This window comes from Ascidiella aspersa, chromosome 9 (assembly GCF_963924565.1).
Source record: "Ascidiella aspersa chromosome 9, kaAscAspe10.2, whole genome shotgun sequence".
Lineage (NCBI taxonomy): Eukaryota > Metazoa > Chordata > Ascidiacea > Phlebobranchia > Ascidiidae > Ascidiella > Ascidiella aspersa.
This window is the reverse complement of record NC_139455.1, coordinates 8,113,295-8,141,158: the sequence shown is the minus strand read 5'-3', so window position 1 is coordinate 8,141,158 and position 27,864 is coordinate 8,113,295. Positions and strand designations below refer to the sequence as shown.

Here is a 27,864-nt window from a genome sequence, read left to right as displayed (position 1 = left end):
ATGGCAAGGCATTACAGCGGCTATTCTAAGACCAATTTGCAGCGGGAGTCAGACGCCAGCGAACAAGTGGCTTGTTTTGCAGAACGTGAGAAAACCGCCGCAAGACTGACAGTTATAGATTACGAGATTAAAGGTTACATGTCAAGTTTGAAACGAGGCGAACTGAAGCAGGAAAACTCAGGAATTTTACACACAACAATACGGAAAACTTTACATCATCAAATATGTTATTTTGTAACTGAAGAACATATTTGGCAAACGAAAGCTGAAACGCGTAATCTAAAACCCTATTTATCAAATCGTAAAATCACTTAATGAACTCTAAGATTTGGCTTATGGCAATTAATTAATTTGGGTGTTTAAGTGTTGATAAACACGTAACAGCAATAACAAATCAAAATATTGCAAAACAAACATTTTTGGTCAAAATTCGTTAAAATGCTAATTTATATGTCGCCCTAGCCATAACAGTCGAAGTAGTACACGACGTTTAACAGCTTATAATAACTCGTATACTTAGCAAATAGAAAAAGATACTAAAAAACAGAGATGCAAAACATGAAAACACAACACAACTGGCCCAAAGTACGTGCTGTTCTCGGCCATATCGAGTTTAAATAAATTCAAGGAGAAAAGATTTCGCACAAAAACTCTACAAACCTTGTCATTATGCAGTTTACGAAATTAAAGCGCCGTTTTTGTTATTCTCATTTCAGCGGAAGGACAAAAGATGGCAGAGGAAATCATGGATGCTAAATACTTTGAGTGTTCAGCTCTTTCTGGAGTCGGAGTTGAAAAATTGTTTCAGTTCTTTCATGACTATGTATTCATCAGTAGTCGAAAACATAAAAACAAAACTAGTTTTATAGAGTGGAAAATAGTATAATCCATATTATACGTCAGGCCAGGGATTCACAACTCAGTCCAAGTACAGGACTAATATTTGTTTAAACGAGAGTTTAAGTATAGTTAACAAATGCAGTTAAATCATACAGACTGATGAAACAAGTTCAAAAAATCTATTTTTTATGGATTTTATTTTTATTTTTTTTATTAAAAAAAACTGTCTCGTATGTTCTCCGCCTCTACCGAACTAAACCCAAACCATACAATTGTCTTTGATTTCAGCTGGTGCAGCGCAATAGCAAGACTGGCCCGTGCTGCCCCAAGTACAAGTTCCAATGTATGAACAACGCCATGCTACAGTCGGTCTGCGTCCAGTGGAACATAACCTGTTCGATCGGTTTGAGGCGCGTACGTACCAACCAGGTTGGAAAGTTTGGAAAAATGTGTTCAGCCGCGCAAATCTTACTCGAGCAAACGCGCAAAACTTCAGCCGCGCAAACTTCTGTATGAAACTTAACCAGCACAAAAAAAATTGGCGGGCCGCATACTGAAGTTGCATAACATTTTTTAACGCTAGTTTATAAGACGTATATAATATAATGCATCATATAGAATCACTTGCGAAACGCTAAAAACGCACAATTCGGCGATTTGGTCACGCATCAGTGGACAACGGTCACGTGTTTAGTGACGTCAAATTAGGCTATTTCGAGTAATATTGCATATTAAATGCATGCGCACTGCGCCCGCAAACCAACCAAAAATTGCGCAGTGATTCAAGTATTCTATGAACGCTGTAAGTTTAATATAAATTCGCAATTTACAACTTTCGGTAGCCTGATGGTTTATTTTCAGCCGCGCAAGTTCAAGTCGAAATTTTATTTTCAGCCGCGCATTTTTTCAGCTGCAAAACATCTCCCCCGCGCAACATCCAAAGTTTCCAATCTGGCGTACCAACGCCGTCAGTGAGTGTTTCCCTGAGTTCGACTGCGTCTGCGACAAGTGCGTGCAAAACGAAATCGTTTTCCCGGTAAGTCTCTGTATGTTTTCACATGGCGGATTCAACCTTTTTCTCCGATGTACGCATCAATTTTAGATGTTTTCCAGGAAATTTAATTAAGAGTGGTAGACGAAATCGAAACATTATTAATTGGTTCCCTGAAATGTCTACCTGACTGCAATTCGCAGTGTACTTACTGTCATTATACACGAACGCCCTTTTTTTTTGGCGACGATCCTTTTATAAGATCTTTTTGCAATGCGGAACGAAAACCGTTTATTTATAAACTCAAATGTGCCACGTTTTTAGTCATTTTTTGTGCAAATTTTGGCTTGCGATTCAAACGACAGCAGTTACAAAAGTTTACTACCTCATGCTCCGTTGTTTTTAGATTGGAAGCTCTATCCGAAACGACTCCTGTTATGCATCGACACCCGATTCGATTTGTTTTCAACGCTTGTAGCGTTCGTATTAGGATAATTCGGGGCTTTGAAGCGTCTGTGTTAGAATATGTGTTAGAAATTAGACGCTTTAAGCGTAGTGTTTTAGAACAGGATACAGGCGAACAGCGAATGCGCAGACTAATCATGCATAACGAAACGTTGCCAAGCGATGCAAACTACAGATTTTTTATCTTGTACAGTTTTGGATATTAGAAATGCAGAAATGTTTATAACTGTACCAAGTTAATGCGATGTTTATAATTTTACCCAGTAAATAGCAGATAAAAGCTTTTATTGTTGCTGAAGCCTACCTTAGCGAACATTATTTGGGTTAGGGTGCGGGTTAGCGTTTCGGTTTGGGTATAGGTTAAGCAATACTATTAATGATAATACTTGAACCACCCTTACCCCAGCCTGGAAAGTATAACAGAACACGCGGATGCAGGTGCAACAAAGTTAAAAAAGGGCGCTGGTCTAGAATCCTACCACATTATTAAATCAACGCACAATATTAGGGTTAGTGGCGGCGAGAGTTAGTGTTTGGGTGTGGGTGGGTCAAGTATTCTTATATTCATTTTAAACCCTAACCGAAATAATGCGCGTTGTGGTAGGACTTTAGACCAGCACGAAAAAGTGTATCTCTGGTCTGCTTTCGGCGCTGGTCTAGAATCCTACCACAGTTATGAAATCAAGGCACAAAATTTGAGTTAGGGTGCGAGTTAGCGTTTGGGTGTGGGTGGGTGAAGTATTATAATATTCTTTATTTAATACTAATACTTGAGGCGCTCTTTCACTATTGTACGTGAAAAGTTATGCAAAAAAAAAATAATAATAATACCGCATACCACAACGCATATTGTTTGGATTAGGGTGCGGGTTAGCGTTTGGGTGAGGGTGGGTCAAGTAATATTATGTTTATTATTAATAATAACTTGACCCACCCTCAACCAAACGCAAACCCGCACCCTAACCCAAACAATATGTGTTGTGGTATGCGACATTTGAAGAAAAAAATTTTTTTATTAATTTTGACGTACAATAGTGAAAGAGCGCCATACTTGACCCACCCAAATCCAAACGCTAACTAGCACCCTAATCCAAATACTGTGCGTTGATTTAGTTATTGTGGTAAGATTCTAGACCACCGCCAAAATTATAAACATCGCATTAACTTGGTACAGTTATAAACAATAAACATTTCTGCATTTCTAATTTCCAAAACTGTTCAAGATAAAAAATCTGTAGTTTGCATCGCTTGGCAACGTTTCGTTATGCATGATTAGTCTGCGCATTCGCTGTTCGCCTGTATCCTGTTCTAAAACACTACGCTTAAAGCGTCTAATTTCTAACACATAATCTAACACAGACGCTTCAAAGCCCCGAATTATCCTAATACGAACGCTACAAGCGTTGAAAACAAATCGAATCGGGTGGCATCGAGCTGCGAATACAATACAACCACCAAATGTCCGCAAATCGTCTCCTACAATAAGTACGGGTGCGAGCCGATAAACCAACCTTGCGTTGAGGTAAGTATGCAGTACAACATTCCCATCTGAACGGGTATATTTTGTCGAGAACTAGTATTCTTATTCTTCGAAAAATTGCAGTTATTCTAATCACCACTGTCGGGACAATGTAAATAACAAAAATCGGGGCAAATATCTGCATCGTTTTTTTTTATTAAATGCCTATTACGACTATTTGAAAATGTTTGAAATTAAGGGATTAGTCATGGACCGCCTGTCTGATCTACCTAAAAAAACATTTTATTGAATTATTTCTGTTTAAACTAAACCAAACTGTTATATGTTGCACAGAGGGGTGGACGGATTCTTGCCAACCTTTCTACTTCTGGCTGCTGCAAGTACTGTAAGTATACGAGTTTGCTTTCTTGAGGGTTATTTACAGTTGGTGGTACTAACAAATTCACACGATCAGCGTAAAAAGCTACCTTAAACAGGTTGATTTGGAATCAGTTATTTGACGAAAAGCTATAGGGCTGGCATAACGACTAAGAGGACCTAAATAAAAGTAAATTTTAGTTTTTCCCCTATGGCGGTACAACACAGTTGAACTGATTAACGCATCTAAGAGTTTTCTTTTGCGAATGACAATATCATTTTTCTTTTCATGAAAGACGTCAAAAAGTGACATCTGTAGCGTCACATCTAAATCGTCATAAAGAGTAACCTTTAGTACACCACACATTGCAACAATGTTATCGACTTGCGCAAAGCGGCGTTATATCGTTCAACCCCAAAGTTTCATTTTTAGAGTGCTATAGGACGCAGGACACTTTTATGCTAAAACAATTTTATCTAAAAGGATAAGACACACCAGAAATACAATTTATATTTGCGCGGAGCACGACAAATTTGGCCAGTTCGGGCTACCCAGCGTTTGTACGATGTTTATGTGAACGACGAAACATCTGCATAAAAGCAAGACTAAAACTTTACTTTCCATTTTAAAGGTGAAGAGTCGCCCTACCCGTGCGCAGTCGGCACTCGGAACGTAATTCTCAATGCTACCGTCGAAGGTCACCGCTGCTGGACAAACAAGGCCTACGACATCAACTACTGCTCGAGATCGTGCCCTACCACACAGCACATCAACCCTACGTCGGGTCTCATAGCAGGTAAAAATCTCTTCTTTGGCTACAGTGCATGGTTTGGGGATAACAAGCGCAGTCAATTCGTTGTCATTATTCAAACTACCAACTAAGCTGGCACGAAACAGGAGTGATAGAATAATGGTAGATACGAGGGTTATCTTAACCAGCGGTTCTTAAACTTTTCCAGAAAATTTGCCTGGCGGACCCTTTGCAATTACTTTGATATTTCGCCGCCCTATAAAAGTTCAAGGGTCATTTGACCCATGTTTCTTGTTGTACACTAGTGTAGTGACGATTCTTTCCAATGTAACAACTTTCTAACTAAGGCGAACGATTCGCTGACATCAGGTATAGTAGAGTATAATAGTTGCTTTATGATGTCACAAGAGACATCATAAAACACTCCACATGATCGAATAATAAAGCATAACTAAAGAGGATAATGATGACAGATCATGTTTAAAACATAGACTAGTGTTTACAAAATTCGCCAAAGCCTAATGTTGAAAACCTTAAAGAGTTGTTCTCCTTGCGGACCCTCTGAAACTGTTGTACGGACTCCATTTGGTCTGCGGACCCCAGTTTGAAAACGGCTTATCTAAACGTTTATTTTTTCTATTTGTTTGTTTGTTTAAAACCTATAGAGACACTGGTAACGTTGTTGGTAAACTAAAGCTATAACTTAAGGGTTCGCTAGTCCAAGTGGTAAAATTAGACAAAATCGCTAAAAGGTTAGCCTGCGGGCCCTGTTGCTCTCTAAGGCTGTATAAAGACAAAACCGCGGTAAAAATACCCTAGAAAGCACTAGTTTCTCGAGGCGCTGCCCCGAAGAAAAGCACAGCTTTCTACAACTACCTAATTTTGTCGCTGTTTGTCCCTAGGGAAGTGCAAGTGCTGCAAACCGGCCTTCACCGCGTCGAGGAACTACGAGATGGTTTGCGACGACGCCACGCCAAGAAAGCACAGTCAGTTAACCATCTTGTCTTGCACCTGCAAAGACACCACCTGTGAAAAGGCAGCGGCAGAGAAGGTGGTCGTGCCTGCTGAATGATCAGAAACGAAATCAGCTCTCTTCTACCGACCACGCCGAACCGTTTTTAGTTTTAGTTTTGCCCATCTGTAATCGTCTGTCCGCTTTGCACATGTACCATAAACTCGTCGCCCTTGTCACGAATGCTTGTAAATTGCGTTACCGGTCTTGTTTTACCAGAAGCGACGTCAGAGCGAAAGTGCAATATTTGTGGAAAAGTTTCCACCAAAGTTCCGAATCGTTGTATAACCATTGCGAATAATTTAGAATCCGAATGTCGCCAAAATGTTTAGCATACAGTCTGGATATATAACTTACCTGTTGTAATGTTACCATATAGTCTGGATATATAACTTACCTGTCGTATGTTTGCATATGCTTCGCGTAATACACAACTCTGCTATTGAAGTGTAATCTACAGAATTGCGAAATATTTTTGAAGTATATGAACAATAGCCAGTATCAGATATAGCGTTGTGTGTAGGTATATGTGTATTTGTTTGCAGTGGATGTGTGAGCAAATGAATCGTCTGTTGTTCTGTGTTGCGTAGGTTTAGTTAGGTAAGCTCTAGCAGCAGCAAGACAAATTTGAGTTTTAGATTTTTTTGGCAACATTTGAACAACAGCGCAAAGTATAAAACATTTCGTTTCCTGATCTAGAATGCTACCATGGTTGCAAACCCCAGTGAATATTTCTAATTCTGCTCAAAACACCACCATGGGGAAATTCTCGTAGGTTATTCCCCGGTCGGCGGAGTTTACTTTCCATAACTACGGTTAATTATTATAAATTTTAGGCTGTTAGTACAGGCTGTACCAGAAACTGCCAGTTAAGCCTTTACAAAAACAAGCGCAGAAGCATGTTTTGCTAAAACACAATGAAATGAAACAGTGGCCAGAAACAACTTTTGTGTGATTTTACCGCCAAAGGTTTGTCCGTTTAGAATGCTCGCGCAAAACTGCCGAAAATTAGTTGTATGTTTAGTCATGAAACTAGGTAAACCTAGATATTTTTAGGACATTATTATCCACAACAAAATAATTAAACAAGAGAGACAAAAGCGAGTTCAACACAGAAATTTCGTTGGTAAACTTTGCAACAAACGTAATTTGCTTTTTGATTAAGAAGCCTACAACGGCTTCCGGGCCCAGAGAAAAATGTGACGCGTTTATTGCTCTTTTCATTTATAAGATCAAAGATATATAGAAAAATTAACCTTTTGCTGTGGTAGTCTAGCTCATTAAAGACTAGAAATTTAGTGCAATTATAGAAACTATAGGCTATATTTATTTCTATAGGTTTGAAACCTGTACAAAAACCTAAATACATTTTCCAAGTTTTTAATTGATTTTGAAAGACTTTTTACTCAAAGCACTGTGTGTTTTGTTTTTCAATAATAAAGGCTAGCGAGTTAAGCAAATATGTATAGCCTACTACGAATATAGAGCTTCTACAGTTAGGTTGCGTAGGTATTTATAGGATATAATTTAATTTAACACAGTTTATCTTTAATTATTATAGCTCGGCGAAGTAAGTGACAATATTTTCATCTATTATTACAGAAAACATAATATTGAGAGTAAATGGTTATTGAAAGCTTATAGTGGAAAATGGAAGCTGCTTCTACAGGTATCTCGGTGATTTTATACTTTTAATCCTTTTACTTTAACAATATATTGGTATTTAATTTGATTATGTGCTCCTTTAAATTTTTTTTACCAACACGCACATCTTCACTGGATAATGTAAATAATACACAAGTTTACTACACAGCTTCAACTGTGTCATCGTCTGGCATCCCGGATGGGGATATTGCTTTGATTGGACATCCTGGTGAAAATCTGCAGTTTCGGTCCAAAAAATGTGAAAGTGAAATGAAGTCTGAATACATTCAGTGCAAGAATGTTTTAGTTTTATTAAACTTTTTCTTTGAAAGTTTGATTACTTCTAAATATACACTAGTCTTTTAATTGGGCATTCATGGACCCTTAAAACGAGCTCACGTTCCCCAAGGGGTCTATGGACCCCAGTTTTAGAACCCCTGTTCTAAATGAACCTTTTGGCGAAACAAATGTGATTTTAACTATTTTGATAAGTTGTTGCACACAATCTTGTAAAAGAACTTCATCCAGTCTTTTGAAAACCAATTGTCTGTCGACCGCGATAACGCAAAAATTATTTTTACGACATTCATCCCTCTTCCTTACTTAGATGACATTACTTTAACTTCAATTTTTAACTAAACTAGTATTTCTTGTCTTTTAGGTATTTTTTATTTGGCCACACCCTGTTTAAACATTAAAAATGGCTGCACAACACACTTTTTCGCAAATAATAAGACGTTGTCGCTTATAAAAAGTAGGAAACCAAATCTAAACCAAGATTAGGAGGGTAACAAACATACCTCGCAAATTTGAACCAAAACAAAGTTTTTCTTGACTATTCGGTGTGTTGTAGGAATACCCAGCTACCGGAGATGAATGCTGTCCGTCCTACAACTGCTCTTGCAACGAAACGCAATGCGCCGCTTCTAAACCAGAGTGCGGCATTCTGGAGGAAATTTTTACGGTAACGCGTTTGAAATAACGTTGTTGTGTATAGCTAAGCCGGGCAATGCATTACAGATAAGTCGCGCCAAGTCGAGCTTTCGCAGGTAAACATTGTTCACAACTAAGAAATTCAATCAGAGAAATATATAGGTGCTTTTTATGGACCACTTTGTTTTAGAAAAAAAAAACACGATTAGCTAAATTTACCTATGAAGCACATGCGCACAATTAAATTACCGAATTAAAAATCTCTGATGTCTCACTGCGCACTGAAAATATTTACGTTTCCGCAATTGTATATTTAAATTCAAATTGTCATTAACGTTGCAACCCTGCCTTATTTACAAACAACTAGCTTACAAACTGTTTTATTTCACATTACTTCAGGACGGTATGCTTAATCCCTGCTGCGCAAACCGAACGTGCGTTTGTACGAAGTGCCTTGACGCAGAAGAAAATTTGAGAGCGATCAACGAAACTTGGAAGAGTTCTGAATGCGTTACCCAGGTTTATCGCGTTTTACCAAAACTTGTGTTGCATTCATTTTTTTGCCTTATTTTTTAAATTAGTTTAAGTCTAAAAAAATATTTACAACAAGCCAGTAAAGTAGCATATTGCTTTACCTGGGTGTTTTCCTGTTATATATTTTCAGCATTTAACAAACAGTTGTTTTACCAGTAAACATTTTACCGACTAAATACGTCATGCTACGATACTGCAACACATGTATGTAAGACATATGTCAAACTAGTAACAAAAATAATTTTGCAACGGCAATTTGTGTTGTTGCCACCCGTTTACAATAACGGTTACTTTTGATTAAAAACGTAACTGTGAGAGCTAATTTTGTTACAGATATGTCTCGAGCAAGAAAGCGGCTGTCCGCTGGTGAAGTTATACCAAGACGATAGCGTTTGCACAAAAGAGGTCTGCGCCACCGGCCAAACCAGCCTACCGAACACGAAAAGTAGTACGCCGTGTTGCAACGCAACTTGCTGTGTATCGGACTGTTACGACCAGGGCCAAAGCTATTCGGTAAAGAACAACGCTAAACTAACGCAGCGCTGTATGTTTTTAGTTCTCTTTTTGTTTGTATTAAATCAATCCTAAAATAATAAGATAAACGGCTCCACCTTTATTCCATCTGATGTCTACAATCTACTTATACTTCCAAAACCAACTATCGGATATCAATTTTGAGTGACATTAACATGTGCAGAACACGTTGCCATAAAATGCTAATGCATAACAGCCCTATATGGTTATATTGTGTTGTACATTCAATAGTTAAACATATTTTATGCCCTTGACGAAATGATAAAAGTATCTGTAATTGGTGCAGAATGTATTGACTGCCTTAAACTATAGGAGACACAGTCATATGCTTTAGCTGTAAACCCGTCAGCTAGGACTGGGGATAGGTTACTTATAATTTACGATTATTTAGTTCGATATTTAGCTATAGTCAGAAGAGTTAAATTGTGCTAAAAATGAATCGCCAAACCCTCAATTATTTTTGCTGGAAATAGCAAAAACAAGTCTGCGAAATTCGCACTAAAACGTTCAAAGGTGGCTTTAGATTAACTGTTTTTTAATGATTGCCCTTATTGTGCGACACGGCAAATGGATACTGTATTACACCAAGCTCTCTATAGTTTTATCCTATTAAGTATAAATCGTTTTCCACACGATTGCCTTTCGGGTTGATGGTAGCCATGAAACATCCCCCTCCGCCGTCGCGTTGATCCGTCCATTTTGTTGTATTTTGCGTGCTGGAGCGAACGTTCGTGACAAAGCGGGAAACCGGGACATAATAAACCGAAGTTGTTTCGCTTGCGCACAGGCCGGCTCGACATGGAAAGCGGGCACTTGCATGACCAAGAGCTGTCAATGCTCTTGCGACGGCGATTGCGAGATTGTCGAGCACCCCAAGTACTGCACAAACTCACAGAAGACCTGCGCGATAGGACAGAGCCGAGTTGATATCCCCAACCCCGACGACCCTTGCTGCCCCAACGTGGAATGCCAATGTGAGTTGATATACTCAACAATAAGCTCATTGCTATACGTAAAGTTCTTGGTTGATAAATTATATCACCTGATCGCAAAGTGGGGTCGACAACAATTTATTCATTAGGTTATATAACTTTTTTGGGGGGACAAAAAAGTAAAACGCTCTTATTACAGCAGTAATGTTTAAACAGGTTAACTTTGTTACATCTTTTCTTTCCTTCGAATAATGCAGGGACCAGTCAAATTGCCAAAACCTCAGTTCGAGATTATTAGTTTACAACGGACCTCTGTTTAACACTTTCTTGTCATCAGATACCAAGCGATTTTCACATGCTCACGTGATTTGTGTATTCGCAGGTGCTTGTGTTGCTTATGGAGACCCCCATTACATGACTTTCGATAGCAGGCCATATAGCTTCATGGGTCAATGTCAGTACACTCTCGTCACCTACCGAACTGCACCATCTCGCCTCCATATCTACAGGTATGGTGTTTCTAAAAATTACTTTTTTTATCCTAGGTTATGTTTAAAACTATATGGCACCAATCTTGCAATGGCATTCTTCTACTCACCCCCTGCTCATGTTAAAACATCAAAACTAATTGCAGTCTCCTCTAAAAATGGGCAATCAAGATGTCGCTGTTAATTGGTGCAGACTTTTATAATTACTGCTGAGCACCTCAAATACTAAGTCAACACCGCAAACTTGCGATGACTAAATAAAAAAGAGGTCAATTTTGTTGCTACTCATAACAAGGGAATAAGGCAAATGCATCTAAAAGAAAATGAAACATGGCCAGTTATAACGACGAACTACTGCGAACCAGGCAATTAATGACATTTGCTTTGTTTAGCGAAAACGAAGTGTGTTCCACCTCACCAAGCGGACCGCTCACTTGCCTGAAGAAGGTGTTTGTCCGATGGGACTATACAACAGTCGAGTTGTATCAAGCTGACGGCATCTCCCTGTCTAATTCGGTGAATGGCGAAACACGTTTGCAGATATTTAATACATTGTTTTCCAATTTGTTTTGAAGGCTAGGCAACCGGCGTTTAGTTCGACACTTAAACCAAGTTGTCCTTTCATTTAAAGCAATTTCGGGCTGACAAGAAAGCGCTCATCTAATCTAAAGAATATTTTTGTCGCAGGTTTTCGTAAACGGCAGCAGTGTTACGCTTATGTGGTCTGGGGCAGGAATGACAATATCGATGGCCGATAGCAAGGTCAACCTGCGTATTCCCGAAATCAACCTGAACCTGTTTTACGTCACCCTCGCCACCTCCCCCTTCGTCGTCATTATGATACCAGTCTCGACCATGTTTAATAAAACAGTCGGCCTCTGCGGTAAGTTTAAACAGATTAAGAATGGTTACCACCTTCGCACAATTTTCTTGTTCCAATCGTTATGTTGGAGCCCCTTTATAGATAAGTGTCGCCGCTACCCGATTTTAGACCATTACATACTGAAACAGTTTAAGTTTTTGTAAAAATACATTTGTATTCTCATGAGACGTAAATTTCAAAACCTTTAACTTGGTTTGTTGACCACCCAGTTCAACATTTTTGATATGTAATAATGACAGCTGAGCTTAATTAGTACACCGAAAAGCCATCGCAGACTCGCCGAATCTGTCGATCTATGATGCAAGCAGAGCAAGCCAGAAAAACAACTGGCCTGAAGTGAGGTTCGAACTCACGACCTCCGGTCAAGCCGGGACCGTCGCTCTACCAACTGAGCTATGCAGGCTCAGAGAGGAGCGAGTCGAGAAACAACCATGCGCCAATACTTGCACATTACAGATGTTATTAAACACATATGTTTGTGTGTGTCTTTCATTGATTGATACGGACTGATGATCCCCCAGTGTGAAGTTGCTTGTACTAACAAAATGTGCAAGTATTGGCGCATGGTTGTTTCTCGACTCGCTCCTCTCTGAGCCTGCATAGCTCAGTTGGTAGAGCGACGGTCCCGGCTTGACCGGAGGTCGTGAGTTCGAACCTCACTGCAGGCCAGTTGTTTTTCTGGCTTGCTCTGCTTGCATCATAGATCGACAGATTCGGCGAGTCTGCGATGGCTTTTCGGTGTACTATTGATACGGAAGCCGTAATCGTTGGTCATAAAGCAACTTCCGAGGGGCTAGATCACAAATGTTATTAAACACATTTGTTTGTGTGTGTCTTTCACTGAGCTTAATTATTGAGACTTGAGACCGCGACTTCATGTTTGTAATGAGAGGACATCACTTGGAGTTAGACACAACTCTATAACTTGAAATTGGGTTAGAACCCTTTTTAAATTGTTACTTTGACAATTATTCTGGGACAATTCTTTCATATTATATTTTTATCGCTTTTGGATAAGTGAAAGTGTGCGTTTTTCAACATAAATTCCCACGAAGGAAAATATTGTGGGTGGCAGGCATTGTTTCAATTGTAAAATTATTCATCCGGCAAGATTTATTGATGCACCAACCTTTCGACCACCAATTCGGGCAATCTTCTTCGGGCTAATGTTATTGAAACTATAGGCGAAAAAATGCATATATACCAGACAAACAATGAAAGAGGAAAAATCGATGGACAACGTACTACACCAAAAGGCGAGAAACACAAAACGAAAAGCCTCGTTTTTCGCGCAGGCTGTTTTTTGGTTGTGAACTGTTTATCTCGTATTTCTCGCCCCGAAGATTGCGCTAATAGGTTGTCGAAACGTCGGTACTTTAATAAAATTTCGCCGAGAAAGCAAAATTGAAAATTGATAAGTTCTGACCTTGCAAATACACACTGTCGTTTAAAAACAACAAGCGCGGTTTGCCCAGGTACCTGCTCCGCCGACAAGCAAGACGACTTCGAGGGCAGCAATAAGACGATCATTGACGACGTGAATGACTTCGGACACAGTTGGAGAATCAACGAATGCAAAAAGCCGAACGTCACCGACTGCGCAGCGTAGGATAAAAGTTTCTCTTTCAATTTGCTTTAATCGTGGCCTTCTTTAGCTCAACCATGTTTTTTTTTAAATAATTGCCGAACTGTAGACTGCTTTCGTTACTAGGCATCACAGGATTATTGCTAACTATAACCTAAGAAGGTAGATTGCTGTATAATAAATACAGAAATGTTCGTCGTCCATTTGGGGAATTGAAGAAAACACGTAGGCCGCCCTTTTATAAAAAAGTTTCCCCCGATATTATTCCAATGTTGTTAAATTATTACATTTATTTAATTTTTAAGAAAATATACGTCAGTGGCCTTATATATTTCTAATTAAGTTGGTTGGTAAATAAATATTTGGGATGGGCAAATTCTCGTAATACTCTACTTCGAGAGGAATGCTTATCGCGATTTTTGGTTTACTGATAACCCAGTGATATTGACCACGTTTAACAAATTACATTGAATGATAATGTTACTATTTTACACGCCAAGTAAAAAGAAGAACAGAGATTTAGATCGTTCAATGTTTTCTTTTCCATGGGGCATACCTTCCTTGTGATAAAAATGAGTGTCTACCTTTACGCACACCTTGGCTAAAAAGTGTAATATTCAAAACGTACACAACTATTTGCTTAACTAACGTCTGAACCGATAAATTACTTGACTCGGTCGAGTATTTGATAACGACGGTATTCGATTCGTGGCCTCCCCAATAAAGAAACCCATATCCTGTTTTGCTGTTCTACAATAAAATATTTTACATCCTGATTCGTAACGTTTTCTACTCGTCGCCAGCGCGACCAACTTTCACGATTTCAAACGAAATACGACGGCAAGGACCAATCAAGCACTTACGGCAAACCTTTATACTTTGGAAGGTTGATCGGGGAAGGTGTCACACCGCTGCCGTCCGTCTGCGGAAACCAGACTTGTGAAGAGGATGTGTGCGATCTGCTCACGTCGTCTCTGTTCGAAAAGTGCCAGACAATCAGCACCGCCAAAGATCACCGGGACAATTGCATTTTCGACGCCAACAGGACGAAAGTGGTTAGTCTTAAGAAGACCCCCATTCAGAATAACCGGTGGTTTTGGTTTGGCGACGGTATCCGACACGCGCGTTATTGCAGTGTTACTCGTCTTTTGCTATATGTTGATGATAATATCATCAAAGTCCCCATACTGGGAGGTTATATCGGTACTCGTCTGGTATGACGTGGTTTTCATCGGTGCCGATTTAATGCCCGACGATATAGAAATTTTACCTACGGTTTGCGACCCAACACGGCGTTTTTCTTGGTTAAAAGATAAAATTCTGAAGAGTGACCATGCCCCCTGCCCCCAAACCGTGCTTTTTGCCCATTTTAACTTTGTAAATGCAAAACAACTTGCCTTTGCGCGGATTACCGCTATGTTTGTACTTTACCATAGCCAATTTTGTTGAAATCGGTTTAGTCCTTATTTGCTGTACCTTTGGGCAACTTAAACTATAAAGGCATTTTTTTATGCTGCAAGCGAATGTTTTCCGTCTTTGAAAAATTAAAAATAATAACGTTTACTATACCTAGAAACAAATCAACCAAGAACAAAAAATGACTCTTTAAGAGCTGCCATTACCTTACATGCTCCTATTTTGCCTATAAGGTTTACTTGTTAATTGATTAATCTCTGAACTGTCAAATATCTTTTGTTGTTGCAAGAATAAAATAGCGGAGATTCTGAATCGCATTCTGGGTATAACCATTAAGCTGATAAAACAACAACGAAAATAATAAAAGGCCAACCGGAGAGCTGACAATTTTATAAAAATACTCACATATATAGGCCTATATATATATCTTTGAAAGAGTTTATAATCATGTTTATAAGGCGGGTTAATGAAAAAAAGTTTTCACTCGGCGTAGCTTCTAGGTCACATTACAGTTTCCCCCTTCAACATTCCATTTTTAGTGAGAACATCAGATTGTTTTGAGTTTTTTATGAATTTAGTTATTCTGTGAAAAAATTCTACGTTTAAATAACGAGAGGGGTAGACGGATTCTTGCCAACCTTTCTACTTCTGGCTGCTGCAAGTACTGTAAGTATACGAGTTTGCTTTCTTGAGGGTTATTTACAGTTGTTGGTACTAACAAATTCACACGATCAGCGTAAAAAGCTACCTTCAACAGGTTGATTTGGAATCAGTTATTTGACGAAAAGCTATAGGGCTGGCATAACGACTAAGAGGGCCTGAATAAAAGTAAATTTTAGTTTTTCCCCTATGGCGGTACAACACAGTTGAACTGATTAACGCATCTAAGAATTTTGTTTTGCGAATGACAATACCATTTTTCTTGTAATAAAAGACGTCACAAAGTTACATCTAAATCGTCTCAAAAAGTAACCTTTTGTACACCACACAGCTCGTTTATTTTGAAAAAGTTTAAGGCTAGAGAGGTGCTATTTTCAATACAAAAGCTACATTGCAACTATGTTATCGATTTGCGTAAAGCGTCTTTATATCGTTTAAGTCCAAACTTTTATTTTGACGGTGCGATAGGACGCAGGACACCTTTGGGCTAAAACGATTTTATCAAAAAAGATAAGAAACACTGGAAATATAATTTGGACCAGGAAAAATTTGGGGCTACACGGCGTTTGTACAATGTTTATATGAACGACGAAACATCTGCATAAAAGCAAGACTAAAACTTGACTTTCCATTTTGAAGGTGAAGTGTCGCCCTACCCGTGCGCAGTCGGCACTCGGAACGTGATTCTCAATGCAACCGTGGAAGGTCACCGCTGATGGACAAACAAGGCCTACGACATCAACTACTGCTCGGGATCGTGCCCTACCACACAGCACTCATAGCAGGTAAAATACCGTCTTTGGCCACAATGGTGTGGGGATAACAAACGCAATCAATTCATTGTCATTATTCAAACTACGGACTAAGCTGTCACGAAACAGGAGTGTCGAATGAGGGTATTATCTAAACCAGCTGTTCCCAAACGTTTCTAAAAAAATTGCCTGGTGGTCTCTTTGCAATTACTTGATATTTCACTGCCCTATAAAAGTTCAAGGGTCAGTTGACCCACATTTCTTAAAGTACACCATAATGCAGTGACGATTCTTTCTAATGTAACAACTTTCTAACTAAGGCGAACGATTCGCTGACAGTAGGTAGTACAGCATAATAGATGCTTTATGATGTCACAAAAGGCATTATAAAACACTCAACACGACCGAATAATAAAGCATAACTAAGAGAAAAAACATAGAATAATGTTTGAAAACATTCGCCAAAGCCTAATGTTGAAAAACTTAAAAACTCATTCTCCTTTGCGGACCCTCTAAAACTGCTGTACGAACTCCATTTGGTCTGCGGACCCCAGTTTGAAAACGGCTTATCTAAACGTATTTTTTTTTCTATTTGTTGGTTTGTTTAAAACTTATAGAGACCCTGCTAGCGTTGTTGGTAAACTAAGGCTATAACTTAAGGGTTCGCTAGTCCAAGTGGTAAAATATTACAAAATCGCTAAAAGGTTAGCCTGCGGGCCCTGTTGCTCTTTAAGGCTGTAAAAAGTCAAAACCGCGGTAAAAATACCCTAGAAAGCCCTAGTTCCTCGAGGCGCCGCCCCGAAGAAAAGCACAGCTTTCTACAACTTCCTAATTTTGTCGCTGTTCGTCCCTAGGGAAGTGCAAGTGCTGCAAACCGGCCTTCACCGCGTCGAGGAACTACGACATGGTTTGCGACGACGCCACGCCAAGAAAGCACAGTCAGTTAACCATCTTGTCGTGCACCTGCAAGGACACCACCTGTGAAGAGGCAGCGGCAGAGAAGGTGGTCGTGCCTGCAGAATGATCAGAAACGAAATCAGCTCTCTTCTACCGACCACGCTGAACCGTTTTTAGTTTTAGTTTTGCCCATCTGTAATCGTCTGTCCGCTTTGCACATGAACCATACACTCGTCGCCCTTGTCACAAATGCTTGTAAATTGCGTTACCGGTCTTGTTTTACCAGAAGCGACGTCAGAGCGAAAGTGCAATATTTGTGTAAAAGTTTCCACCAAAGTTCCGAATCGTTGTATAACCATTGCGAATAATTTAGAATCCGTTCGTCGCCAAAATGTTTAGCATACAGTCTGAATATATAACTTACCTGTCGTATGTTTGCATATGCTTTGCGTAATACACAACTCTGCTGTTGAAGTGTAATTTACAGGATTGCGAAATATTTTTAAAGTTGATGAACAATAGCCAGTATCAGATATAGCGTTGTGTGTCGGTATATGTGTATGTTTAGGCAGTGGATGTGTGGGCAAATGAATCGACTGTTGTTCTGTGTTGCGTAGGTTTAGTTAGGTAAGCTCTAGCAGCAGCAGGACATAGATGAGTTTTAGATTTTTTTGGCAACATTTAAACAACAGCGCAAAGTATAAAACATTTGGTTTCCTGATACAGAATGCTACCGTTGTTGCAAACCCCAGTGAATATTTCTAATTCTGCTCAAAACACCACCATGGGGAAATTCGGTATTCCCCGTATGGCGGAGTTTACTTTCCTTCACTAGTTAATTATTATAAACTTTGGGCTGTTAGTACAGGCTGTACCAAACACTGCCAGTTAAGCCTTTACAAAAACAAGCGCAGGAGCATAGGTTTTGCTAAAATAAAATAAAACAGTGGCCAGTAACAACTTGTGCGTGATTTTACCGCCAAAGGTTTGTCCGATTAGAATGCTCGCGCAAAACTGTCGAAAATTAGTTGTATGTCTAGTCACGATTTCCGATGTCTCTTTGAAGTTACTAATGTAGTGGGCGGGTGGCGAGCGCACAAGATTCGAAAAACCATGAAACTTGGTCCACCTGGATATTTTTAGGATATTATTATCCAGAACAAAATAATTAAACCAGAGAGCCAAAAGCGAGTTTAACACAGAAATTTCGTTGGTTAACTTTGCAACAAAAGTAATTTCATTTTTGGTTAAGAAGCCTACAGCTGCTCCCAGGGCCCAGAGAAAAAATGTGACGCATTATTGCTCTTTGAATTTATAAGATCAAAGCTATATAGAAAAATTAACCTTTTGCTGTGGTGGTCTAGCTCATTAAAGACTAGAAATTTAGTGCAACCAATTTTTTAATTTATTTTAAGAGACTCTTTTACTCAAAGCACTGTGTGTTTTGTTTTTCAATAATAAAGGCTAGCGAGTTAAGCAAATAGGTATAGCCTACTACGAATATAGAGCTTCTACAGTTAGGTTACGTAGTTATTTATTGGATATAATTTTAATTTAACACAGTTTATCTTTAATTATTATAGCTCGGCGAAGTAAGTGACAATATTTTCATCTATTATTACAGAAAACATAATATTGTGAGTGAATGGTTATTGAAAGCTTATAGTGGAAAATGGAAGCTGCTTCTACAGGTATCTCGGTGATTTTATACTTATAATCCTTTTACTTTAACAATATATTGGTATTTAATTTGATTATGTGCTCCTTTAAATTTTTTTTACCAACACGCACATCTTCACTGGATAATGTAAATAATACACAAGCTTACTACACAGCTTCAACTGTGTCATCGTCTGGCATCCCGGATGGGGATATTGCTTTGATTGGACATCCTGATGATTTCGACTATGTCTGTGCTATCGAGCGAAATTTAAAACTTATGGGCTACAGTGTTGTACAGTCTGAAATCGCCGGAAGAGAAATCATTTCTAACTTGATGTCGGGCGTTCACCATGCACTATTAACTAGGTAAGCCTTTTATTTCTGCAAATAAAGCCTACGAAAGAATTACCGAAAGAAAAAATTAATGTTTCAGTTGCTGAAAACGAACTGTTGATCCCCTTTAAATGAGTTTTTCTAGCCTGGACTTACTTGCACGAAAATCCTGATTTGGCCAACTGATTTTAGTAATCCTTTCCGAAGTTATAACGTGTATTATATAATGTTTTAATCGATTAATTTCTTTGTAATTTTTCTGTGTAAGCTAAGAAAACTTAACCTGTGCTATCGAACATGTTATATTTTACCTTTCAGTATTTTGGTGTTCACGGACAATACGTGCAAACAGTTTCATAAATACTGTGAGCCATTGTATCAATCCAAGTTGTTGCTGAAAGATTTGTATCTTCTCATTTACGAAAGCGAAAAAAGTAAACCATCCAGTTCAGAGTTTCGAGGCGGGTTTCACATAAAAGCAGGATGCTCAGCTGAAGAAACCGCAGAAAGAATTGCGCAGTTTGCCGAAGCGTTAAAAGAAATAGGTCAGTTATAAAATATTTTCTATTTATAGAAATACAGAAGTGTTGTTAACGCCACTGTAAATTATTCTAACGCTCCTTATTTATTTGGTTCGGCTGCGTACAGCCCAACAACTCTTTTAGTTTTCTCTGTAATGCTGTCATGAGTGTCATGCAGAATTTTTAAGCAATTAATTGTTCTTGCTAGTTGTTACTGACCAGTAGGGCTGCGGAGTAGGTTGAAAACAATCCAACTCCGCCTGAAAAAATAAACTGTAGTCCCACTCTCAAATCCGATCCTGGCCAATTCCCCAATTTCTTTGAATCCTGAGTCCTGTGTCGACAGCCTGTATTTCACCCATTTACGTAACTTAAATAGGGCGGATGTACAGCAATCTACTCATATGCGTGTAATAAATCTAATACACCCACAATAGTAGTTAGAATATTATTTTAACTATATGGTATTTTACTCCTACGATTTATAGTTTGTACCTTATCGGTTACAAATTTGGTAAGCATTTTCACGTTGGACTTTGGACTCGGTTGGTCTGATGTTGTCGTGCTAGAGTTCAGACTCCGACTACGTAGACCTGCCTCTTTATTATAGATATTTTAAAAACAAAAAATGTAGGTCGCTTTACATGTTTCCCGGAAATGTATTTGGCATGATAATAACGTTCTAACTATTTGGGGAACCGGGAGAATCAGAAAAAATTAGCGTAATTTAAGCAATTTAATTACCAATGCATCATTATGATGTCACACGCATAAGTGTAGTTGAGAAGGCGTGATATATACTACGCTTTAATAATTTGCAAAGCAAGGTAGTGCAAAACAAAAGCAGTGTTATTATTACTACAAGACGTTTTATACAAAAGGCCGTTAATGCTGGGCGAACTGACCGACGTGTCATCGTAGTAAATTTGACAAAGGTTACATTTTGCACATTGTCAGATTATCAGGGCTGGCAAAACCATACAATAAACAACGCAACTCACCTAAAATACTCGTTCTTTTACACAAAATCGGCATGAAAACTTGCACCACGACAGGCAGGCAAAAAGGAAAGACCGTATCGCTCAGAAAGTTAATTCACATATAAATCGGTAATTGTTGGCAAATCAGATGTAACATATATATAGCCCCCAAGCAAAAAATTTCCGTTTTTATCTGCATAAATTCATTCAGTTCAAAAAATAAAGTAATTTAAACTAAACTGAAATGCAACCAATTAACCTACCATCTAGATACATCTTGTCTTTGTACTTTTCAGTTTTTGATTTTGTTTACTATACTTTTTTTGTTTACTATAATTTTTTTTTTTTGTTTACTATAATTTCTACCTAAACTAAATCAGGGTCACCGGCATTGAAAATTCGGAAAAATATGTTTTATTAATATCCAACTTGTTGCATACAGGTATTTCAGATATAGAAAGCTTAAACACCCAAAGAGAAAGAAGAGCTTTCTGTGCTAATCTTCTAATCAGCAGCATCGTTAATCCCAAGGAAGATTCACAACTGGCACGGAAGTGTCTAGATGACACAAAATCACAATATGAAGCACGATTCGGTAGTTTTGATGCTTTAAATCTGGGAAATTTTAGTTCATTTGTTGATTCAAGTGACTATATTCACATTGTTGATAATAATATGATTAAAATAAAACGTGAAGGGGCTCTTATTCATCCGAGCTGGATGACAAGAGTTCGTGATGCACTGAGCCATAGAAACGAAATAGCTACCACACAACGACAAAACGAAACTTGGATAAAAGATAAATTGCCTTCATCTGCATCTACCAATAAAGATTCGATGTTTTCGATTTTAAACACGTTTGACAAAGTCGATGGCAGTCAAGCGTACTTTCTAGTCACAACTAGCGTACCAAACAACAAGTTAGGCGGAATATCAGCAATTCCGTGGATACAGGTGTTCGACTTGGACTGTCAAGATGAGGATGAGTGTCTGTTTGGCTCATTAGATTTCAGGCAAAAAGAGGTGTCGCGAAGAAATGTGGATGACTACGTTGATGATTTAGAAGCTGACAAAACCAATTGGCTTGCGATAACCGATAAGGACGTTACAGATTACTCGCATTGGGAAGATAAATACGATACCGCTTTGGAAACAGTTGTGACCAAAGCAGCTCAGTATTGTTGTCCAGACAAAACGGCATGCTTTGTTTTGCTCTGGTACAAAACAGATTCCATTTCTTGCTACATTCTTGATCGATTATTACAGTTAATTCGAAAACAATTCACAATTGGGAATATAAAGACTTTTCCCGTTAAACTGATTTTTTGCGTTCCCGAAACGCCTAAATCTGGCTCACACTTGTTTACAACAGTGAGCAAGTATAAACTAGATTCTACGTGTGTGCAAATTTCACCTTATGAAGTTAGTCTCTGTTTTGAAAAGGTTGGACCAACCATGTTAAATACAGGATTGTATGGAGTCGTGACCGTCCCTGGAAAGACCTCTAACGATGAATTAAAGAAAATCAAAATCAAAACCAAAGAATTTCCTTCTTATATGGATATTTTGTCAACGGAAATAAACATAACAGAAGAAGTTAGCGATGAGAGGTTACGCAAAACCAAAGAAGAGTCATTTCACAAAGGTGGTGTAGCAACATGGGATCACATTGCAAGGGGTAATGTTGCTATAAAAAGAGATATTGAAAATGAAGCGTGTAAAAAGATAAAACAAGAGATTAATCAAGAATGGAAGCCAAAAATATTAAGGCTGATTCATACTCCAGGAAGTGGGGGTAGCACTCTCGCACGACAAATACTGTGGTCTTTGCGACAAGTTATTCCATGTATTGAGGTTAAACCACCCTATCCTACCACGGCTGATCTTGTAAAAAATCTAAAAGTTCTGTATGAAAAGACCAGGTTGCCGTTGCTCATCTTACTTGACGGCGTCGATAAGAAGAACATCGTCGATCAAGCGAAACAACACATCGAACTCGTGGTGCTACTTGTTGAACGAAAGTCGGACCTAATCGAAAACAGAAGTGATTTAAAATCTGATTCACTAAGCCTTAGTGAATCGACATCTTCGGACGAAGCTTCACGTCTGATAACAATTTTGAACAATTTTGTTTCAAACGGTTCTTGTAAAATGGCAGAGCTTCAACTTCGCGCTGATCAAAAATATGATGCCCCACAAATGTTCGAATTTGGTTTGTGCGCGTTTAATGAGGAGTACACCGGCATTAGGAGCTACGTTACGGGATTTTTTTGTAAACAAGCTGAACTATCAAAGTGGCAACGTATTTTGGTCTACCTTTCACTTCTGGATTATTACGGACAGACTGGAATCAGCAGGAATGCGTTCAGGGCTTTCCTTCACCCTAATTCGATGAAATTCGTAAAAATGACCGACCTTCCTTACAGAGCCTATCAATTTTTTATCGAAAACGAACATGAATGGACAATATCGTATCCACTGGTGGCTAGAGAAATATTGCAGTTGGCACTTTCTCCCTCTAGCGAATATGATCGAACGGTGGCTAAACCGATTTATGCTCAATTGTTGCCATCCGTTCGCCAATCTCTTCACACCCATGTGATCGATCTGATTAAAATTCTTAAACAGATTTGTGGTCGAAATCAACCTTGGTCGGGAATTGGACATTCCATTTATTCACTGCTAATCCGGCGTGAATCTACACCAGACGATAAGGCGAAAGTAAACTTTGCTCCACTTATAAATGATATTCCAGAAAATGATAATAAAATAAAAGTAATGGTAGCTCTGGTCGACGCATTTCCCGATAATTCAGATTACAATGGACATGCCGGAAGAGTGTGCACTGCGTTTGGCGACTTTCAACGCGCAGAAACTTACCTATCAAAGGCACTTGACCTTGAAAAGCACAATCCAACTTCGCAAAAATCCTGTCGATTTCACAACATTTTTGCAAATTGTTGTTTTAGACATGCTAGTCAACTTCTAAACGGAGGTAACGAAAATGTAGAAAGTGCCCTTGACCAAGCCGAACTTTCGATTTCCCATTTTCACAAATCCAGACAAATGGCAATTGACAATTTTTCTTTTGGTTATATGGGCGAAATAAAGCTTCGACTTCGTTTTGCTGAGTATGTGGATAAGCGACATGGTGGCTGCTCTAATGTCGAAAAACTAAATGAAACCTATCCCAGACTTGCTGAGTTTATCAGAAATTCGAACTTCATATGTGGTGATCTTTTGGAAGAATGCAAGCTAAAATCAAGGAAACAGGAACTTGCCAAATCAAAATATAAAGAGGCACTCATGTCTTACAATTTATATTTTAAAAATGACAGGGTTCAGTTGTTTGAAATTGAAAATATTCATCGTAATATCCCCCTTGTTCGCAATCAATTACGAAATACCAGAAGGGCAATAGAAGGAAACGAAACAGTTGGTTACATTGATAAAAATCAGAGTCGAAGGGATGTTGTCACTATGTACGAAAATTTATTGTCCACCATTTATTCCCACCAAATTGATGTCTCTGTCAATCTTGATATGTACAACTGGCTCCAGTATATTCGTCATCCAGCTTTGTCAGAAAAATGTTACAACTTAAAAGAGGTGGTATTTCGATTTGTGACAGATTGGAGAAGTCGTAACGAGCGTGGTTATGCCGATCTTTACCTGTACGCGATCAAATTTGCAATTGTAATATCTTCTGATAAACCAAACAACGATGATATTGAACTTATTGAAACGTTACGCCAAAAGATGCGCTCGCAAACATTTGTTAAAGGAAGACGTTTGGAATTTCTTACCAATGAAAAATCAAACACCATTAAAAAATTTATTCAAAGACAACAATTAGGAGAGTGGAATGAAACGCAAAAAACTTGGGCAAATACTCAGGCTGTGCAACAACTTCAAGTTTGCACAGGCACCGTTGAAAAGGCAAACCATCCACTCTTTGGATTAATATTATTGGATCTGAAATTTCAACAAAAGATATACATTTATTTCACTCCGAAAAGGTATCAGATGCAAGGCAAATCGGGGTGCCGTGTTGAGTTCCACGTAGCTTTTGACACCTTTAACGCAGCAGAGGCCAACTGCGTCCGGTTGATCGAGAAAGTCGAATGTCCTTCGTGCAATCGAAAAAGCGAAAGGCTGACTCTTAATCAGCAAAACATCTCCTTCAAATGTCAGTATTGTGCGTATGTTATTAGCTAGATCAGACCTTCGCAACCAACAGTCCGAGCCGCGGCTGATTTTCCTCCATTCATGCTGTTCGCTTTTATTATTTTTTTTCTGGAGACGAATGATGCCATTATTGTATCTTATGTAATGATTTACTTTGATTAGACCACAAAACACCCTGTAAACGTTATTATTCATCTGCATAATTTACAATATTACATTTTTTGTAAATAAGTTATATTATATAGTTATCCTGTGTCAGTCTGAGTCACAGTGAGTAGGCTTTATCCGTTGGGCAAAAAAAATGTTTTTTGTTTCTAAACAACTTTTTCGCATTATGATTACGTAATGTAAATTTCTCGATACTTTGCTAACACGAAAACCTTCAGCAATTTGGCTAGTTTATGGATATACAAAATGAAAAGTGACTCTCAATTAGCAAAACGCCTCCTTGAAACATAGGCCTTACATCCAGGCTGTTTCCTAGATCGATGTTTGTTCAATCCCTTTCCGAAAAAAATGTAGACGCGTGATGCTTTCTCTTTTTTGTGAATTTTATGCTCAGTTTTTAGTTGTTGCGGCCGGTTGTATTACATTAAATATTCGTTTTTTAGACACTAATTAATATTTACCGCTTGTGCTGTTATAGCGGCGTCTACTCGCCATAATGTTTTCATATGATAATGCTTGTACCAAATTTGTGACGTCCTTGTTTAATAATATATGTTAAAGATCGAGAATACAGCAACAGGTATCTCATTGAAGTTTGTTAAACATTCAATTTATTGCGAAAGATCATTACAAGTATAAACAGATGTGTACCATTTTTTGTGTTACATTCTTTTATACCATTTTTCTTGTGAGGACCTGTAAGCATTCTTCTAATATAAACAACACCAATTATTTTGGTATATTTTTACGTTTTTCGCATCTCCTTTAAACATCCATTTATTCGCAATTCTCCTAATCTTTAAACTTAACATCAAGTATCTAATATTGTAATCGTGCATGCTGTGTATTTCTTAAACTATCGTCTTGGCATATTTAGCCGGTGTTTCGTGCTATCAATATAAGAAATTTGTAAATACCAGTTCCTGATAGTTGGTGTGTATTGCTTTTTGTGTTGGAAAAATGTATAAAAATATTACGTGTGTTGTTATTTAACCCAACTATATGCTTTTGGTGTTATTATTTGGCAAAATATATTTTTTTAGCCGTAGACATTGTATGAGTTTTTAGCCCAACTCTGCTTTGTGTAATGCTTTTCATCCCCAACTATACTTTGTGTGTTGTCATGTTGCCCCGTTATATGTTGTGTCTTGTTATTCATCCAAATTCAATTTTATGCTTTGTTACTTAGAAATAAACGCCATGAAAAGCAGTTTCTGTCCGTGAGCCGCATACATTCGAATTGAGGGTCAAATTACTTTCAGCCGTGTAAGTCGCTAGCGTAGTCCTACGGCGTAGACTATAGCCTTTATTGTTTTTCCAGTTGTTCCCTCTCAACCGATATTATTCATTTGCAGCCAAGCGTTAGCGTTTTTTTGAGTCACATACTGTTTAGTGACCTCGGGTTATTTCAGAAATCCCATAATAAACTAAAACCATTTAAACAGTTATGTATGTTTTATTCAGTAAAAATTTATTAATTCTATTTTCCAAATGTTTTTATTTGGTTTCGTCCTAATAACTATTTCTACTGCAAATTTTAAAATTTATTACTACATTTATTTGATATTCACTTTAAAATAATGTTTTACCCAACTATTTGAAACACATGTTAACTGTTTGTTGGGGAAGGGCATAGTATAGAGCGAATATGACGCCATTACGCAGGGTTTGTTAATCTTTTTTGGCTGCCACCCAAATACTAAGCTTAAGTATCAAAGTAAAGCTTTGGCGACTCAACTACTCTCTTCATTGAATCACTTTTGAGCTTAAAGTAAACAAAACATTACACATGAGCATATTAATTCAATTCGGATTTAATTAATATGAGGCCTGTCTTTATATTGCTTTAACATTTTGTTTGCAGAAATCTTGCTCAGGACCAATCTCCATAAGCTAACTATATTAAACTAACCAAATGTAACACCGACCCAATATTGCGTACCCATGGATAAATTGAACATCATTACATGCCATAACGTATCTCATTCTCAAGGAACCTGTCCTCGTGCGAAGCAGAGGCAAACAAGCAATTACGTACAGTGTGATTGCGCGAACCGCACGAAAATATATTTACGCCAAACTTTTTAAAATAGATTTCAGAAATAATCGTGACGCATTAAGAACATATACCAGCTTCGATATAAAAAAAAACGGCATAAACGCTTTAAAAACGTCAAACTTTGCTTGAAACTGTTTTTCAAGAACAAAAACCGAATGACTTACTAATAAAACACCATCTTGTGTGACGTACAGTAAATGACAAGTGGACAAACGAGATAAAGGTGTGGCAAGTCTAAGATTGAATGTTGTGTTACAAAATCAATACCATCGTAAAAACAAATCTAATAGATAATAGAGTATACAATTTTAAACAAAATTCTTGGACTGTAAACAAATATTTGTGTCATTTTTTGCAAACATATTTATAATTCTAGGCTTTTAAGCACATTTTATCGTTTTATTTAGACACAGATTTTACCAATATTTTGCTGACCTGAAATATGACAACCCTAAACTTAGTTGAGGTAGCTTTAGCACAGGTACAAGTACAAGGGTAAACAAAAACTTCGCGGGCCGCTTACTGAAGTTGATATAACCTATGTAACATAGGCTATAATGTTTTAATGCAAACTTGTTGGCAAATATGCAGCTGAAATACATTCCAATCGAGAAAGCGCTTACGTTTTTAAAATAGTCAAAAAGTATTTGAAATGGACTCGTGTCTAATTTGTCAAAGAGGTTGCGGGCCGGATGAATTACATTGGCGGGCCGAATCCGATTTCCCTAAAATCGATAAAAAAGCATTATCGGATATAAGTTAACAAAATAGTATTTACATAGCAAAAGCTGGCGAAAC

At 38.1% G+C, this 27,864-nt stretch overlaps 2 protein-coding genes across 2 annotated transcripts; both read left to right on the top strand.

Annotated features, from left to right (window-relative positions):
• LOC146132256 (uncharacterized) lies at positions 1-17,515 on the top strand. Its single transcript, XM_083397240.1, has 17 exons — positions 1-145; positions 717-823; positions 1,129-1,269; positions 4,110-4,161; positions 4,766-4,930; positions 5,788-5,936; positions 7,459-7,566; positions 8,395-8,505; positions 8,874-8,993; positions 9,342-9,521; positions 10,330-10,516; positions 10,857-10,983; positions 11,355-11,478; positions 11,650-11,845; positions 13,321-13,450; positions 14,317-16,291; positions 17,113-17,515. Exons 1-16 carry the CDS (start codon positions 1-3, stop codon positions 14,648-14,650), a joined length of 2,376 nt encoding a protein of 791 aa, XP_083253366.1. The 3' UTR covers positions 14,651-16,291; positions 17,113-17,515.
• A 1,262-nt stretch (positions 17,516-18,777) lies between these two features.
• On the top strand, positions 18,778-26,201 carry LOC146132255 (uncharacterized). The gene is made up of 4 exons (XM_083396882.1): positions 18,778-18,846; positions 18,991-19,183; positions 19,469-19,695; positions 21,094-26,201. The coding sequence occupies exons 1-4, from the start codon at positions 18,828-18,830 to the stop codon at positions 24,867-24,869; spliced, it is 4,215 nt and encodes a 1,404-aa protein (XP_083253008.1). The 5' UTR covers positions 18,778-18,827; the 3' UTR covers positions 24,870-26,201.
• The last annotated feature ends 1,663 nt before the right edge of the window (positions 26,202-27,864 follow it).